Source organism: Acanthochromis polyacanthus, chromosome 15 (genome assembly GCF_021347895.1).
Source record: "Acanthochromis polyacanthus isolate Apoly-LR-REF ecotype Palm Island chromosome 15, KAUST_Apoly_ChrSc, whole genome shotgun sequence".
Taxonomy (NCBI): Eukaryota; Metazoa; Chordata; class Actinopteri; family Pomacentridae; genus Acanthochromis; species Acanthochromis polyacanthus.
This window is the reverse complement of record NC_067127.1, coordinates 37,643,048-37,661,310: the sequence shown is the minus strand read 5'-3', so window position 1 is coordinate 37,661,310 and position 18,263 is coordinate 37,643,048. Positions and strand designations below refer to the sequence as shown.

The 18,263-nt window shown below is 39.1% G+C and overlaps 1 protein-coding gene across 1 annotated transcript in view; it reads left to right on the top strand.

Annotated features, from left to right (window-relative positions):
• Positions 1-18,263, top strand: part of cdh5 (cadherin 5) — a 57,110-nt gene extending 38,847 nt beyond the window's left edge. Inside the window, exons 12-15 of the mRNA XM_051959541.1 lie at positions 2,016-2,146; positions 3,793-3,907; positions 9,369-9,501; positions 11,485-18,263. Coding sequence (XP_051815501.1) covers positions 2,016-2,146; positions 3,793-3,907; positions 9,369-9,501; positions 11,485-11,881 — 776 coding nt within the window. The 3' untranslated portion in view covers positions 11,882-18,263. The remainder of the gene's footprint in view (positions 1-2,015; positions 2,147-3,792; positions 3,908-9,368; positions 9,502-11,484) is intronic.

Here is an 18,263-nt window from a genome sequence, read left to right as displayed (position 1 = left end):
AAAAAGATACAAAACAAACACAAAAATCATAAAAATACGCAAAAATAGTCAAAAACATACAAAATGAGAACAGAGAAACACAAAAACACACAAAGAACCATAAAAAACACAAAAAACTACAACAAAAAAAAAAATACACGAAACACAATCAGACAAAATGACCAAGAAGACACAAAATAACGATAGAAAAGATCAAATTTGACCAAAAAAAGACACAAAAAACAAACAAAAAAATACAAAAATGACCACAAAATGATAAACATTACACAAGACAATGCAAAAAGACAAAAATACCATAAAGACACAAAAATACAATAAAAAAGACAGAAAAATACCATAAAAGACACAAAAGAACCATAAAGACACAAAAAACACCACAAGACAAAAATACCATGAAAAGAGCATCAAAGACATAAAAATACCTTAAAAATCCCCAAAAAGGCACAAAAGACCATAAAAGAAACAAAAACACCATAAAAAGACCAAAAAAAGGACCCAAAAATACCATAAAACGCTCTAAAAAGGCACAAAAGAAATTAAAAAAAGACCATAAAAGACACAAAAAGATTTTAAAAAAGACAAAATACCATAAAAAGACACAAAAAATGCCATAAAACCCCCCCAAAAAGACACAAAAGACCATGAAAGACACAAAAAAATGTCATGGACTGGCGTGTAGAATCCAAGCAGCAGACAGGCAGGTAGGTAGGTGAATAATAAAGGATTTAATATATATATATATATATATATATATATATATATATATATATATATATATACATATATATATATATATATATATTGAATGAACAGAAAACTCAATGGGGAAGGCACAGAGAATTAACAGAATGGGGAAAACTAAGCTGAACTCAGGGCGGACCAGACGGCCGAGGTGAAAAAAACTAAAATGAAACAGAATTAGCAGGGGAGAGGTGACTGACAAACTGTCCGGGGAATCAGGAGACGAGGTGGGAGGCAGAACTGAGGGAGTCGGTGGCGGGGATGAGGAGAGGAACAAGGAGCAGGCAGATCGGAAGCAGGCGAAGGGGGGTGCTGAGCAGGCGAGGGCATCCATAAGTCCAGGGAGCGGTGTGCTCATGACGGAGTGTAATCCATGAGGAGCTGACCGAGTCCAACAGTGATGTGTGTCTGACAGAGGACTGCATTCAATGGCCCAGCAGAGTGTTGTTGGCAGAGCCACACTTTTGAGCAGAGCTTGATTGCTCATTTGAGCCGCTCGACATTAGGCTGATGAGCCAGAGCACTGGAGAGGGAAGGGTGTGACAAAAAAGACTGTAAAAGACACAAAAAGACAATAAAAAGGCCATAAAAGACACAAAAAACACACAAAAGACCACAGAAAAGACAAATAGACTGTAAAAGACACAAAAGGACCATAAAAAGACCATAAAAGACACAAATGGAGCATAGAAATACACAAAAACATGACAAAAAGACACAAAAGGACCATGAAAAGACCATAAAAGATACACAAAGACCATAGAAGACACAAAAATGCTATAAAAAGACACATAAAGACCACTAAAAGATACAAAAGACACAAAAAGAGTACAGTCCAGGAAGAGTACAGTAGAGTTTACTGCTGGAGGACAGCTCAGTGTTCTGCTGGTTCTTACTGCTATTGTGTTCCTCTGAGGAGTAAAGCTCCTCCATCGTCTGGAAGGAAACTCCTGGAGTCTAGCTGATGAGCAGGTTCTAGAAAAATGAAAATGTTTCCGGCCTCAACGTTCTCGTCTGAGGAGATGATTGAATGTCAACTAAACTAGCTGTAGGATCTGTTTCTGCAGGTTTTTAATGAGCTGCAATCATCTCCAATCATCTCCAACCATCTCTAATCCGTGAAGACTCTAAATGCAGCAAAGTGACATTAATCATCGTTCTGCTTTATGTTCTTATCTCAGAAACGGAAAATCACACAGATGAGTCTCAGGTTCCACACAAACAGATTTTATATCAAAGCAGGTTTTGATCTCTTCTTCTTCTTCTTCCTGCAGATGGCTCGGCAGATGTCTTGGTCAAACAGGGTCCGTTCAGTCTGGATGACCCCAAAGACTACAGCGTGGACGTACGTATCAGCGATGGAGGACAGCCAATCCAGACCAGCGTTACCAAACTGGTCATAAAGGTTTGTTTCTGTCTGAGCTTCAGATAGTCCATGAGGAGTTACCGTCTATAGGTCCATCTGAGAATCAATCTGTTTGATTAGTTTTACTGACAAGAATTCACATAAAAATGGGTTTAAGGTTGAAGGAAAAACAGATTTCAAGAACACCAAGACTCCTCTGAAGGAGAAAGATAGTAGAGAGGAAGGCCACCAAGACTTCTATGACTCCTCCAACTAGATATGTTTGATGGACACCAAACACTGAGCATCATCACGAACACACCATCCCCACTGTGAAGCACGGTGGAGGCAGCATCATGATGTGAAGCATGGTGGAGGCAGCATCATGATGTGAAGCACGGTGGAGGCAGCATCATGATGTGAAGCACGGTGGAGGCAGCATCATGATGTGAAGCACGGTGGAGGCAGCATCATGATGTGAAGCACGGTGGAGGCAGCATCATGATATGAAGCACGGTGGAGGCAGCATCATGATGTGAAGCACGGTGGAGGCAGCATCATGATATGAAGCACGGTGGAGGCAGCATCATGATGTGAAGCATGGTGGAGGCAGCATCATGATGTGAAGCACGGTGGAGGCAGCATCATGATGTGAAGCACGGTGGAGGCAGCATCATGATGTGAAGCATGGTGGAGGCAGCATCATGATATGAAGCATGGTGGAGGCAGCATCATGATGAAGCACGGTGGTGGCAGCATCATGATGTGAAGCACGGTGGAGGCAGCATCATGATGAAGCACGGTGGTGGCAGCATCATGATGTGAAGCATGGTGGAGGCAGCATCATGATGTGAAGCACGGTGGAGGCAGCATCATGATGTGAAGCACGGTGGAGGCAGCATCATGATGTGAAGCACGGTGGAGGCAGCATCATGATGTGAAGCATGGTGGTGGCAGCATCATGATGTGAAGCATGGAGGAGGCAGCATCATGATGTGAAGCACGGTGGTGGCAGCATCATGATGTGAAGCACGGTGGAGGCAGCATCATGATGTGAAGCACGGTGGAGGCAGCATCATGATGTGAAGCACGGTGGAGGCAGCATCATGATGTGAAGCACGGTGGAGGCAGCATCATGATGTGAAGCACGGTGGAGGCAGCATCATGATGTGAAGCATGGTGGAGGCAGCATCATGATGTGAAGCACGGTGGAGGCAGCATCATGATGTGAAGCACGGTGGAGGCAGCATCATGATGTGAAGCACGGTGGAGGCAGCATCATGATGTGAAGCACGGTGGAGGCAGCATCATGATGTGAAGCATGGAGGAGGCAGCATCATGATGTGAAGCACGGTGGTGGCAGCATCATGATGTGAAGCACGGTGGAGGCAGCATCATGATGTGAAGCATGGAGGAGGCAGCATCATGATGTGAAGCACGGTGGAGGCAGCATCATGATGTGAAGCATGGAGGAGGCAGCATCATGATGTGAAGCACGGTGGAGGCAGCATCATGATGTGAAGCATGGTGGAGGCAGCATCATGATGAAGCACGGTGGAGGCAGCATCATTTTTACACGAACAAATGTTTTCATGTGAATTCTTGTCAGATGACCAAATTCGATTAAAAGTCATTGAAGGGAAACTTTTAGAGGCTCTGTAGCTACAAAGATTCATACTGATTGACTGACTGATTGATTGTTTCAGTCGTGTCGCTGTGATGCCGGAAGGATTGCTGTTCAGTGTAAAGCTGGAGCTCGGAGGATGGGAGTCAGTGTCCACGCTCTGATCGCCATCCTGCTCTGCATCCTCACCATCCTGGGTCAGTATTTATACGATGTGTGATGGTCTGTCTGTCTGTCTGTCTGTTAGCGTCATCACTCTAAAACAGACAGATTGATGAAATTTCCAGGGAAAGTCAGAAATGACACAAGGACCAAGTGATCAGATTCTGGCAGTGATGCAGCTTATAGTCTGGATCCATGGATTAGTTAAAGATTTCTGTATCATTGTGAGATAGCAGCACGGCGTCACTGTAACCATGACAACCAGTGAACACTACATCAGCTGATTGTGATCCTACTACAAATCCACCTCTGAGGACTTATCAGGACTTATCCATCAGAAATGATCCAAGGAACAGCTGATTAAACTGTGGGGGTGTTTCTGAGTCACCTGCTACATATTTAGGTCATGTGAGTCAGTATCCGTACATCACGTACACATGCAGAACACACACCTGGGCTCAGAGGAAGGTTGTTTAGTTTGTGGGTACATCTATATTAAATGTTGTCATTATTTCTGACAGGACTTTTGTTGGTGTCACTCCAGGAATAAAGAAAGAAAAGATTAAAATAACTATAGAAAGAATAAAATAAAAGTAATAAAAATAAATTTAAACAAAAATGTAGAGATATTTTACACATCTAGAAAATAATATCCAAACACACATTTATATAATAATCTTAATAAAACAGGTTAAAACAGAATAAATGCTGATTCTTTCCTTTGCAGCATCCACTATAATATTACAGTTTTAATAAGCTTAAATTGGCCACAAAATAAAACATTTTCCTGATATTTTCTCTGCTAAGTTTGTTATTGTTTTTGTCCAGCAAAAATAGATTGTCTGCAAAAACAAGACAGAGAATCACAAAAACCGACCAGAAATAGACACAAAATGATAAAAACTGGATTTACACAAATAGACACTGAAATACAAAATCAAGACAAAATGACACAAAAATGAGACCCAGAATCATAAAAACTACACACAAAACAAAAGAGATAAACGTGACACATGCCAAAACCGAGATGTAAAACAATAAAAAAAAGACACGGAACCACAAAGCAGGACCAAAAACGACAAAAACAAGATGACTGAGATAACAAAATTAGACACTGAAATACAAAACCAAGAAACAAAATGACAAAAATGAAACAGAAAATGACATAAACAAGAAATAAAATGATTACACCAAGACACTCAGAGGTCATTAACCTCCTCAGTAGTCTTTGTCATGGTGCCCACTGCTGCTTATCTCCCACAATGCTCTCTGCTTTAACATGAAATGAATGTAGTTCAAAAAGACACAAAATGACTGAAACTGGAAACAAAATGACACAAAAATGAAGTAAAAATTTAGATAAGGAGTGTAGCTGGAAAAAATGCAAATTAAACAGCCTCTCTCCGCTGTTTTTTACGTATTTTTTCCAGCTGAACTCTCCTTTCTGCAGCAGGTTTCTACTTGAACTCTAAGAGACGCCTTGAAGCGACGGCGTCGTTGTTTTTCTCATGAAGATATCATCAATGATGGATGCAAACAGCCTCTCTGAGTGATCGCCACGCGTTCAGGATGCGCCATAAATCAGATTTGTGTTTTGTTGTGGGAACTTTTCGCCTCCCGGTGTTGTTGGTTTTATGAATAATGCAGCGGCGGATGTGGGGATAACGCCTGTGGTTGAGCTCAGTATTCTCTTTGATAGCTTCTCCTCTTGGTTTGACTTTTTTTCCTGCCGTCACGTCGCCGATGAAGGAGACGGAGGCAGGAATGTGGGAAAAGCGGCAGAAGAATGGGCCGTAATGAGGAAGTTTATCAGCTCTTTAGGTGCCGTCTGCTTATCAAACAGCAGCAAACACTCAACCTATTAACTATTAATGCCTCCTCTCCTCCCCTGGGCCTCCTCCTCCTATCAGACGGCCCAGATTAACTATTTAATGCTGGCGTCATTATCGGCTGCAGCCCACAGCGTTTATCCACCTTCACATTTTCCCATCCAGCAGGAGATTCTTCTGCTCTACAAAGAAAAGGGCTTCTTGCTGCTCGTTCCCTTTTAAGTCTGATATCTCCAGAGCTTATTAAACTGCAGAGCATGTGTTGTAAAAGATTAATCTGCTGGTTTCCCATGCAAACTTAAATTAGTCCTCTAAAAGGCATGGCTAATGCCGCCGTCCGCCGAGAGGACGGTTCACATTAGGACTCCTCCTTCCTTTCCTTCCTTCCTTCTCCTACCTCCTTGTCCTCATTCTGCAGAGCGTCAGCAGGAAAACTTCTCCTCAGTAAAAGTACGATTCTAGCTAAACTCAGAGAGACACAAAACCACTAGAACGAGACAAATGAGAGGCAAGACTGCAAGAACAAGACAGAGAATCACAAAAACAAGACCAGAGATGACCAAAACAAGACTAAAAGTGACAGAAAACAGATGCAAAATGACAAAAACAAGATGAACAAGATACAAAGCAACACAAATAGACACTGAAATACAAAACTAAGACACAAAATGACAAAAACAAGACACAAAACAGAAAAAAAATTAGTTCAACGAGAAACAAAATGACACAAAAATGAAACCCAACATGATACAAATTACATGCAAAACAAAAGAAGAGATAAATGAGACAAAAAATGAAGAAACCGAGACACAACATGACAAAAATAGACACAGAATCACAAAAACAGGACCAAAAATGACAAAAACTAGATGAATAAGATACAAAGCAACACAAATAGACACTGAAATACAAAAGCAAGACACAAAACGACAAAAACGAGACAAAAACAACAAAAAATGAGTTCAATGACAAACAAAATTACACAAAAATGAAACTCAAATTCATAAAAATTACATTCAAAACAAGAAATAAATGACACAAAAAATGATGAAACTGAGACAACAAGACAACAATGAGACACAACATGACAGAAAAAAGACACAGAATCACAACACAAGACCAAAAATTACAAAAACTAGAAGCAAAATGATAAAAACACAAAGCAACGATAGACACAAAGATGCAAAAGCAGGACACAAAATGACACAAAAATGTAACACAAATCATAAAAAACAAAAGAGATAAACAAGATACTACATGACAAAAATAAGATGTAAAACGACAAAAACTAGACACAGAATCACAGAAACAGGACCGAAAACGGTAGAAACTAGAAGATAAATGATAAAAACTAGATGAACAAGGTACAAGGCAACAAAAATAGACACATAAATACAAAATCAAGACACAAAACGACAAAAACGAGACATAAGAGATTAGTTCAAGAAGAAATAAAATAGCACAAAACAAGACCCAAAATCATAAGAATTACATGCAAACAAAAGAGAAAAATGAGAAATGATGAAAACTGAGACACGACACAAATAAAACACAGAATCACAACAACTAGATAAACGAGATGCACAGCAACAAGAACAGACACTCTGAAATACAAAGAACAAAAGTAAGACAAAAAATAGATGAACAAGAACACAGACACTCATGAAGCTCCTCATCAGTCTTTGTCATGGTGCTCATTGCTGTAAACTCCCACAATGCTCTCTGCTTTAACATGAACTGAATGCAGTCCAAAAGACAAAAAACGACAAGAATGAGATAAACGAGAAACAAAATAACACGAGATCCAAAATTATAAAAACTGGATGCAAAACAATTAGAAGAGATGAACGAGACACGACAAAAATAAAACACAGGGTCACAAAATAAAACCAGAAATGATACAAACCATATGAGCGAGACACGAAACTGACACAGAAACGCAAAACCAAGGCACAACATGAGACACAAAATGATAAAATCTAGATGAACAAGAACAAAGTGAGTGAACCCAGACACTGAGGGTCATGAACCTCCTCCAGTCGGTGTCTTGGTGCCCACAGCTCTGTCTGAGGACGTTCTTGACTTTAACGTAAATAAAGGTTGTGTTTCTGATGGTTTTCTGTTTTCTGGCTCCTGTTGTTGGTCTCCTGCTTCCGTCTGTTTGTTTCCTGGTCTTCCTGCTTCTTCTTCCTCTCCTCCTGCTGTTTATCCAGTCCTTCTTCCTGTTTCTGTTCACTCGTCTCTGGTTTCAGGTTTAGGTGCTGGAAGGTGAACTTTCCTCCGTCATGCTGCTGTTTTCTCTTTGACTCTTTCAGGGATTCATTGGTTTTAAATCCACTGTTGGTCCAGTAAACAAGCAGGAGAACTGCCGTGGTTTTAATGGTTTCTTTCTGGATGTATCAGTTCAATTACAAAAACAGAATTACCATCTTTAATATAAAATAACATTAAAAACCTGTAACTGTGAATAATTATAAGGTTGTATTTTCTTTTAGGAGTCTTTGCTCATCATCATTTAACACAAAACAACACAAACACAACAAAAGAGACAAAATAAAACCAACCAGATGTGACACGATTTGAGAAATCTGAGAGACAAAACAACAGAAAACGACACAAAATAACACAAACCGAGACACAACATGAACAAAACTAGACAAACAGAATCTGTAGAATACAGAAAGTCTTTCCTGTAAACGTACAACAACATCGAAGGTTCAGTCCTACCGTAGGTGTAGTAAAAAGGTTAAGACTGGGATAAAGAATTTACAAACTGGAATATAATACTGACAATGTGACACAAAAATGACACCTAAAATAAAAAACACATGCAAAACAAAACAAGATACAAGTGAGACAAAGAATACTGAAGCTGAGACAACATGAGAAAAACATGAGAAAAATGAGACATAAAACGACAGAAATAGACACAGAACCACAAAAACAAAGACACAAAACAACACAAACAAGAAGCAAAACAACAAAAATTTGATTTTCAAGAACAAAATGGTTAAAACAAGACACTGAGGCTCATTAACCTCCTCAGAAGTCTTTGTCATGGTGCCTGTTGCTGCTAAACTCTCACAACGCTCACAAATGACACAAAAATGAGACCAAAATGATTTTTAAGAAATACACACAGAACAAAAGAGATAAATGAGACAAAGATATGACAAACTGAGACTGAAAATGAGAAAAGCGAGATGTAAAATGACAACAACTAGATGAACAAGACACAAGAACAGACACAGAAACGCAAAATCAATACACAAAACCACAACAACGAGACATAAAACAACAACAACCACATGAGCATGAACAGACTGGTTAAAGCCAGACACTCAGAGCTCATGAACCTCCTCAGAAGTCTTTGTCGTGGTGCCCACTGCTGCTAAACTCCCACAATGCTCTCTGCTTGTTAACATTTAAAAAATAATGAAACTAAGACACAACACGATAAAAACAAGAATTAAATCTAGAGTTAAATATAAAATAAAAATAATTAAAAAGAATGAAATGTCTCAAGTGCAACTGAGAACTAAAACAACAAATGAATCCTGAAAAGTGTGACGTCTTTGTTTCTGATCCAGACTGTAAAACTCCTGAAGTCTGACTTTAAACGTCCATGAAGGAAACGGGTTTGAGGATTCTCTCCTTCTCCTCTCAGTGATCGTGATCCTGTTTGTGATGAGGAAGCGCTACCAGAAGGACTCTTTATCCAACATGAAGAACAGCGGAGAGATCCATGAACAGCTGGTGACGTACGACGAGGAGGGAGGCGGCGAGATGGACACCAACGGGTAGGAAGAGCTGAGATTTACCCTGATATGTCCTCATATCATAGTCCTTTATTAATGAGGATTAATTAAACAGCATCAGACATCAGCAGGAACCAATCAGAGCGAAGCTGAACACATAACAACAAAACAAGGCTTTTAGTGAAGCATGGCTGGCTTTAATCATTGTTGACATTTTGATCAGTTTACATCATTTTTGGCTGATTTACCTCACATGTTGGGCTATTTATGTCATTTTTGGTTGATGTTATTGTCAATGGTTTTACATCACTCAGGTCAATTTATGTCACTTTTGGTTTATTTATGTTGCGTTTGGTTCAATTTACATCATACTTTGTGGAGTTATGCCACTTTTTGAGATTAATGAGACAAAAAATGATGAAACTGAGACATAATGTGACAAAAATAAGACATAGAAACACAAAACCAAGACACAAAACAACAAAAATTAACAAGAAACAAGAAACAAAATGGCTAAAACAAGACATGGATGGTCATTAAACTCAAACAGAAGTCTTAGGCTGTGTCCGAAATGGCATACTAACGTACTACAGACTACATTCTCAGTGAGTATATACTGTATACTACGTACTATAAGTATGATTAGTGTGGCAATTTCAAGCCGGCACTCCTCATGCAGTTATTAGCCAGATTATGCGAATCGTTTCAATTGTAGCTGCAGGCTACTGGAGGTAGCTGCTACTTGTTCTGTATGCAAAGCGAGCTGCTGCAACTAGCTGCTAGCATTCAGTAGCACGTTGTGAGGCGTCTGACAAATTTAAAACGTTGGTCAGAAAACGCCTATTTCTCAAATCTGTGGGGTGATTAGGATGACTACTTAACCACATAAAATAAAATAAAAATCGCCGCGGTCCGGCCACAGATCCCGCGGAGGCTTCCATTTTGGTGGATAGCTCACAAAGCATTATGGGGCGGTTGAGTATGACTAGTGTGGTCACCGCGCATACTTAAAAATTTTCCGGATATAGTATACATCTGGGTATTTCTCGCATACTCAGTCTTTTCATACTATCTAATGTGAACGCACTACATACTTATTTTGACATCACACTGAGGGGCCGTTTACACGAGGACGCTTGCAGGTGAAAACGGCAAAATATTTCAACAAAACACCCTACCGTTTATACGAGGACGGCGTTTTGGGGGCTTGAAAACGCAAAAATTTGAAACCGGCCTCCAGAGTGGAAAAGTAGAAAACGCTCCGCCGTTACGTTTCCGTCTAAACAGCAAAACGCAAAACTTTGCCGAGATCTGACCACGTCGCGTACGCGATTACGTCACATACGTGCTTTGGTTTGCCGGCCGGTACAAGGACGTAAACAAAGATGTGTGATTATTTCCATCCTTCGTACCTTCAAGCAACTCTGGCAGCTCTATGTACACTACAGGAGTCGTACCAACAAACGTACAGAATCTGTACAGATTCCATTCATGAACATTTACCGCGGCGGAGATCCGAAAAGGGAGATAGTAAGCATGCGCGTAGACATGGGGGAGTTTTATCACAGCGCCACCCAGCTGCCTGGCATGCACATCCAATCGAATTCCACACACTATAGAGTCACCGTATATACGCAGATTTCCTTCAAAACCGCACGTCTAAACGTGAAATGACAAGACGCCACTTTTGCGTTTTCTGTTAGGATGGTCCTCGTATAAACGGCCCCTGAGTATGAGTAGTACGTTAGTATGCCATTTCGGACACAGCCTTAGTCATGGTGCCCATTGCTGCTAAACTCCCACAGTGCTCTCTGTTTTTCAACAACAAACATGCAAGACAAAACAAAAGAGGTAAACAAGACAAAAACAATGACACTGAGATACAAAAATGAGACCAAAATTACAAAAACAAGATGCAAAATGACAAGGAGACGCCAGTGTTCCTGACCTGAATTAGCTCCTTTATCCCTTTAGTTTCATGTTTTACTGTCTGTTCACTTTTAACGGTATTTATTTGTCCCACAGCTACGATGTTTCCATCCTCAGCTCGGCCTGCAACGACGGCTCTCTGCTGCGCCACCAGAACCAGAACCAGAGGCTGTACGCCCTGGTCCAGAAGCCCAGCCAGCAGCCGGCCTGTAAGGGCGACATGGCCGCCATGATCGAGGTGAAGAAGGACGAGGCGGACCACGACCGGGACGGCTTCCCCTACGACACGCTGCACATCTACGGCTACGAGGGCCCCGAGTCCCTGGCCGGGTCCCTCAGCTCCCTGGACGGATCCTCCACCGCCTCCAACCTGGACTACGACTTCCTCAGCGACTGGGGCCCCAGGTTCAGGAGTCTGGCCGAGCTGTACGGGGCCGACGAGGGGCCCGACTTCTGCCAGGAGGAGGGGCCCCACTTCTACCAGCAGTACTGACCGGGAGGAGCCGCTTTTTACCGTTAGGTAGAGGTCACAGCCAGAGGGAGCTCCATGGCAACCTCCCAGCCAATCAGACGGCTTCCTCTCTCCCTCCCAGCCAATCAGACGGCTTCCTCCTTCGCTCCCAGCCAATCAGACGGCTTCCTCCTTCCCTCCCAGCCAATCAGACGGCTTCCTCCTTCGCTCCCAGCCAATCAGACGGCTTCCTCCTTCCCTCCCAGCCAATCAGACGGCTTTCTCTCTCCAATCTCATTATTTTCCAGCTGTGACTGTTTTTGAAACCAAACCAGGTAAAAGTTTATCTCAGCCTCTGAACTCCAGCAGTTTATTTACTTCTGTCTCTTTCTTCCTCACTGTGGCTCATTTTTTCAACGGAAACAAAAAAAAATCAACATTTTTCCAAACTTTGCTGTAGATATTTAGTCGTTTTCTGCTGTTCAGCTGAAACTCTCTGAATTTTCCTCCCCTGACCATCGGTCACACCTCAGTCACTGAAGGCTTCACGGATGCACAAAGAAGCTCAAAATTTTTTGTTTTTCACAGATTCTGGGTTGAGTAAACAGTTTGTTTACTGTGAATTTTTATATGAGACACGTAGAATATCTACCAGAAAAAAATGGGACTATTTTATGAAAGACATTTCCAGTTTGTTCCATGTTTGCTTCACTTCCTGCAGTTCAGCTGAAAACTGGATGAATTTTTGTTCCTTGGCTGTTGGTCATGGCTGACTCAGTCGTTGTTTCACAAATGCACAAAGAAGCTCAGATTTTTTCCATTTTTTAAAAATCTGGATTGAGCAAACGCTTTATTTTTGGTGATTTTTTAAAAATCAGAAATGTGTAGAATAAACAGGTTTTGAAGAAATATCACAGTTAGAAGTTCAAATTTGTTTAAAAAATGTGGAATCAGCTCACACAGCACTGGAAATAAATATCTCTAAAAACCTACATACTATAGATATTTAATCATCTTTATTTCTGTACTTGCTTCTCTTACACCGCCTGCAGTTCAGCCTAACGCTCCCTGAATTCTCTCCACCTGACTGTTGGTCACGGCTGACTCCGTCGTGGTTTTAAGGTTGTGTCGAGGATCATAGAAGTTTTGTTTTTTTACAGATTCTGGTTTGAGTAAATTTTTTATTTTCTGTGAATTTTCTATATGAGACACATCGAATATCTACCGGAAAAAATGTGAATTTGTTCCATCCGTGCTTCCGTACGTACACTTCCTGCAGTTCAGCTGAAAACTCTGAATTTTGGTCCCCTGGCCGTCGGTCACACCTCGGTCAGTGAAGGCTTCATAGATGCACAAAGAAGCTCAGAATTTCTGTTTTTTCACACAATCTGGAAGCAGAAAACAGAAGATTTTTGGTGACTTTGAAGAAAAATCTGTATTTTTATCCTGGATTTGCTTCATTTTCTCTGATCAGCTGAAGATAAAGACACGATGAGTTTGAGGACTGTTGGAAATCTGAAGCTTCTGTCTCTTTCTACAGTTTGATAAACGCTCTGGTGATTTTTTTTTTTGTGTTTTTGGGGTTCAGACTCAGTAAGACATTTAAGTCCTTAAATATGAAACTCGACTCAGACCTGAGATCTGAACATAAACCGTTTCATTATTTGTTTTATTTTGATGTTTGTGTTCTTGAGTCCTGCTGCTGAAAGCTGCGACTGAAAGCAGGTTCTGATTGATGTGGTCCAGCTCTGACGTGGTGTTTTCTGGTTTCTCTGAGGGTTTCTGATGTTTCATTTCTCCAGCTCCAGTCCAGACGTCAGATCAACACTTTGACCAGAAAAACCTCCCATAAGAAGCTTCACTTCAAAATGAAACCATTCCACCTTAAATCTAGGAACCTTCTGCTCTGATTTATTGGAAACTCTTTTATCACAAACGATGAATATTTAAAATGAGATCTGTGGAACTTTAGCTTCATAAACCATAATTTATTCAACAACATCTCAGGAACTATTAAAGATAAAAGCCTGAAAGTTTCTCTCTTATTTATCATCAGGTCACTGATTAAAGAATCTGGAATACAGAAGTCAACCAAAAGCCAAGAAAGGCCAAAAAGTATGAGAAATTGAATAAATCGACCAAAAGTTTATAAAAATCAACCAAAAGACGACATAAATTGAATAAAATGTGACGTAAAACTACCAAAATCAACCAAAAAGTGACATAAATTCAAGAAATTTACCAATTTTTAAAATAAATCTACCAAAAGGTGACATAAATTGAATAAAACCGACAAAAATTGACAAAAAACTGTCATAAGTTTAATGAATCAACCAAATTTTTATATAAATCAACCCAAATATGACATATATTGAATAAAATGTGTCATTAAATTACCAAAATCAACCAAAAAGCGACATAAATTCAATAAAACATGGCATAAATTGACCAAAGTTTCCCATAAATCGACCAAAATGTTCTGTAAATTACCAAAAAGCGACATACATTCAGTCAAATGTGACATAATTCTGCCAAAATTTTACATAAATTGAATAAAACTTGACATAAATTGATCAAAGTGTCCCAGATATCTTCCTAAACGTCTGTTTTTGAAGCTCTAAAGGTTTAAATGCTGTGGATATTTCTGAGCTCAGTGTTGGTTTCTCCTGACAGGAAACAGAATTAGTCAGTTCCAGTTTTATTGGACAGAAACTTCGTCACGTCGTTGTGGAGACGAAGGTTGAACTCGTTGAGACGCTCAGGAAGCTCCGATGGCTTTGACCTCCTTTAGCCTCCCATCCTCTGAGCTTTAGAGTCTCTCTGTCCAGGAAACCGACTCTCTGCTCGTCTCCAACGCCTCACAGTTCAGAGTTTTAGCAGGAAAACAAACCAGGAATCAGTTCAGGAACATCAGAGAACATTTCAGAAGCTGGAACCAGTCAGTTAGCAGATAAACAATCTGTTCTGGGTTTTATGTCTTCATCAGAACCACTTCATTCTACTTATTGTTTTTTGTTTTTGTTAAATCCAACCAGATTCTGTAAAAAGTCAAATATTTCCTAGTTGGATTAGGTTCATTTTGTCGTTCATTACTATACGATAGCGTTGCTTATTAAAACCGACAATTCAGTAAAGAAAAGTTGTTTTACCTTCGCTGACGTGTTTGGACAGCTTCTGTCGTCTTCCTCAGATCGTCATCTGATGTTTGCTGACAAATAAGCACAAACGATGGATCAAGGAGGCCATCGAAATCAGGAAGCTGCTCCATGAACCGGGACGAGGAGGCCTACATCCTCTAATACCTGGACTCCATCCTGCAGAGACCACCGGACAGCAGGAGGCGTGGTCGCTTTGACAGATTCTAACAGATTCTGACAGATTCTGACAGATCTGTCAAACCGACCACGTGATAAAAAGGACACGTCACCAAACGTCAGATGAAGATCTGAAGAAGACGGCAGAGTCTGTAGAAACTTGTCAGCAAGGTAACACAACTTTACTGAATTGCCGGTTCAAATGAGCAACACTGTCGTCAAATATTTTCTGTTTTTTGGTTCAATGATGAAGGAATCAAAACCTCTGCCTTTTCATCTGGACTCAGTTTGTAGATTTTACTAACGGATAAAACGCGCTGTCTCCATATATTACAGATATTGAACTATCTGTATTTTTTAATTATTTCACACCATGAATTGATGAAAATAAGACAATAACTAAGCACATTATGACATAAACTCACCAACATGTGACAGAAATCCCCTAAAATGTCAAATACATCAACCAAAACCCAAAACAGGATGTGAATCTAACTAAAATTCAATAAAACATGGAATAAATTGATCAAAATTTTATGTAAGTCGAGCAAAAAGTGACATAAATTAAATTAAATGAGATGTACATTGAGCAAAAGTTTACATAAATCAACCAAAATTTTATGTAAATGGAATAAAACAAGACATAAATTGAGCAGAATTTTACATAAATCAATCAAAAAAATGACACAAATTCAATAAAAGGTGATGTAAATTCACCACAATTTTACGGAAATCGACCAAATTTTGTATATAAATCAACCAAAGGCAACATAAATAAAATGGGATGCGTAACTACCAAAATCAACCCAAAAGTAGCATAAATTGAAAAAATTTACCTAAATTTTGATGTAAATTGACCAAAAAGTGACATAAATTCAATAAAATGTGACGTACATGCACCAAAATTTTATTTAAATTGAATTTAAAATGACGTAATTTGAGCAAAATTTTACTGATATCAACCAGAAAGTGTCATAACTTGAACGAAATGTGATGTAAGTCGACCAAAATTTAACATAAATCAACTAAAAGAAGAAATAAATGTAATTAAAATGTGACATAAGACCATGTAAATGAACCAAAAAGTGACAGAAAAACATGACGTACATCAACCACAGTTTTACGTAAATCAAGCAAAAAGTGACATAAACTGAATAAAACATAAATTGACCAAATTTTTACGTAAGTCGACCAAAAGATGCTTTTTTCACCTGAAACTGGTTTAAAATTTGATTTAATTCAACACCAAAGTGAAGCTGAAAGAAACAAAGACGTTGTAGCTGCAACAATTGATCAAGGACTGAACAAATCTTTAATGGATCAGTTTGACTTTTAGTAAAACAGATTCTAGATTCTCTGGTTCCGGCTTCAGAAATGGGACTTTTTTCTGTCAGTAAACTGAATATTTATTGCAGTTTTCTCAACTAAAACGCTGTTTCTTTGGTCATAAAGTCTTTGTAAACCGTTGTCTTTGGACGTTTTACGTCTAAAACTCTTTCAGTCAAAAACTCTTCCTGCTGTTTATTCTGTTGAGTTTTGAAGTTTTAAAACTCTGATTCTTCGGTCTTGAACTCTTCCTAAATCGTCCCGCTGTTTATTCTGTTGAGTTTGGACTCGACTCTCTGGAACTTCATGAGATAAACGTCGGGAACAAAAGCAGGAAGCTCTCAGCGTTTTCCTGTTTGCCACCGAATCTCCTGGTCGGCTTTAATCAGCGACTCCACTTCCTGTCCATCTGTCGGTGCTGGCCCCGCCCCTTCCTGTCAACATTGTGCTCACTTCCTGTTTGAACGGCGAGTCGAACAATGAGCTGCTGAGGTTTAAAGCTGGAAGCTGGAAGCTCAGAGAAACTTTAAAGTTCAGGTTTCCTTCAGGCGTCAGAAAAATAAAATGATATCTTCTCCATGCTTTTCACCATTTTCTGACATTTTATTCATCCAGAAACATAAATCGACCAAAACGTGAAGTAAATTAAACAAAATGGAAAATAAATAGACCAAAAAGTGACAAATCAACTGAAAATGATGTAAGTTAACCAAAAAATGTAATAAAATGTGATGCAAATTGACCAAGATTTTATATAAATCTATCAAAAAATGACATAATTTGAATAAAATGCGATGTAAAAACAACCAAATTTCATGCTAATTGAGCAAAATTTTACGGAAATCAACCAAAATGTGACATAAATTGAACAAGATTTTATATAAATCTGTCAAAAAGGGACAGCAATTGAATAATTTGACCAAAATTTACAGAAATCAACCAAAAAGTGACAGAATTTGAATAAATTGACTAAATTTTTATGATAATCGACTGAAATGTGACATAAATTTCATAAATTCAAGAAGATTTGACATAAATCGGCCAAAAAGGGACAGAAAATGAATAAAAATGATTGGAAAACTATGAAAATTTTACAGAAATCAGCAAGAAGTGGCATAAATTGAACAAATTTTTAAGAAAATGACCATAAAATGAGTTGAATATTTAAACGAAATGCATTATTTTGTGCTTTTGAGCTCAGTTTTCTGGACTTTGTTGTATTTTCTGTGACTTCTGTCTGAGATAAAAGGAGTTTTGGGCTTCAGAGGGTTAACAGAAGATGAATGAAATCTTCCTGAAACATGAGATTTGTTTCCATATTTGTTCCATAATGAAGCTTCTTTTTCTGATTGGATGTTTCTCTGGAATCAGCAGAACAAACCTCTCAGGGTGGGTCTGGTTAAAAAAGAACATTTCAGTCATTTCATCGTGTTTTCATGTTTTTATTTGTTAAAATGTGCCTCATAGTGTTTTTATTTCCTCATTTATGATGATTTCTGCCTAAATTTCTGTATTTAAAGGGTTGAAAACTTGAAACTAAAGAAGCAGAAGCAGAAAAGCAGGTTTTGATGGATTTGATGCATGAATGAGTGGATCGTGTCGTTTCTTTGTGATTATTTCCTGTTTCTGGTGTAAATACGGTGGAGCTGGAGCATCACGTGCCTTTATTCTGAAAGAACTCAAGTGTCAGACTGATTTTCTATCTGTTTTTATGATGTACAATGAAACTACTTTTTATTACGACATTTTTCTAAGTGTAGAATTAAAATAAAGTCTTAAACATC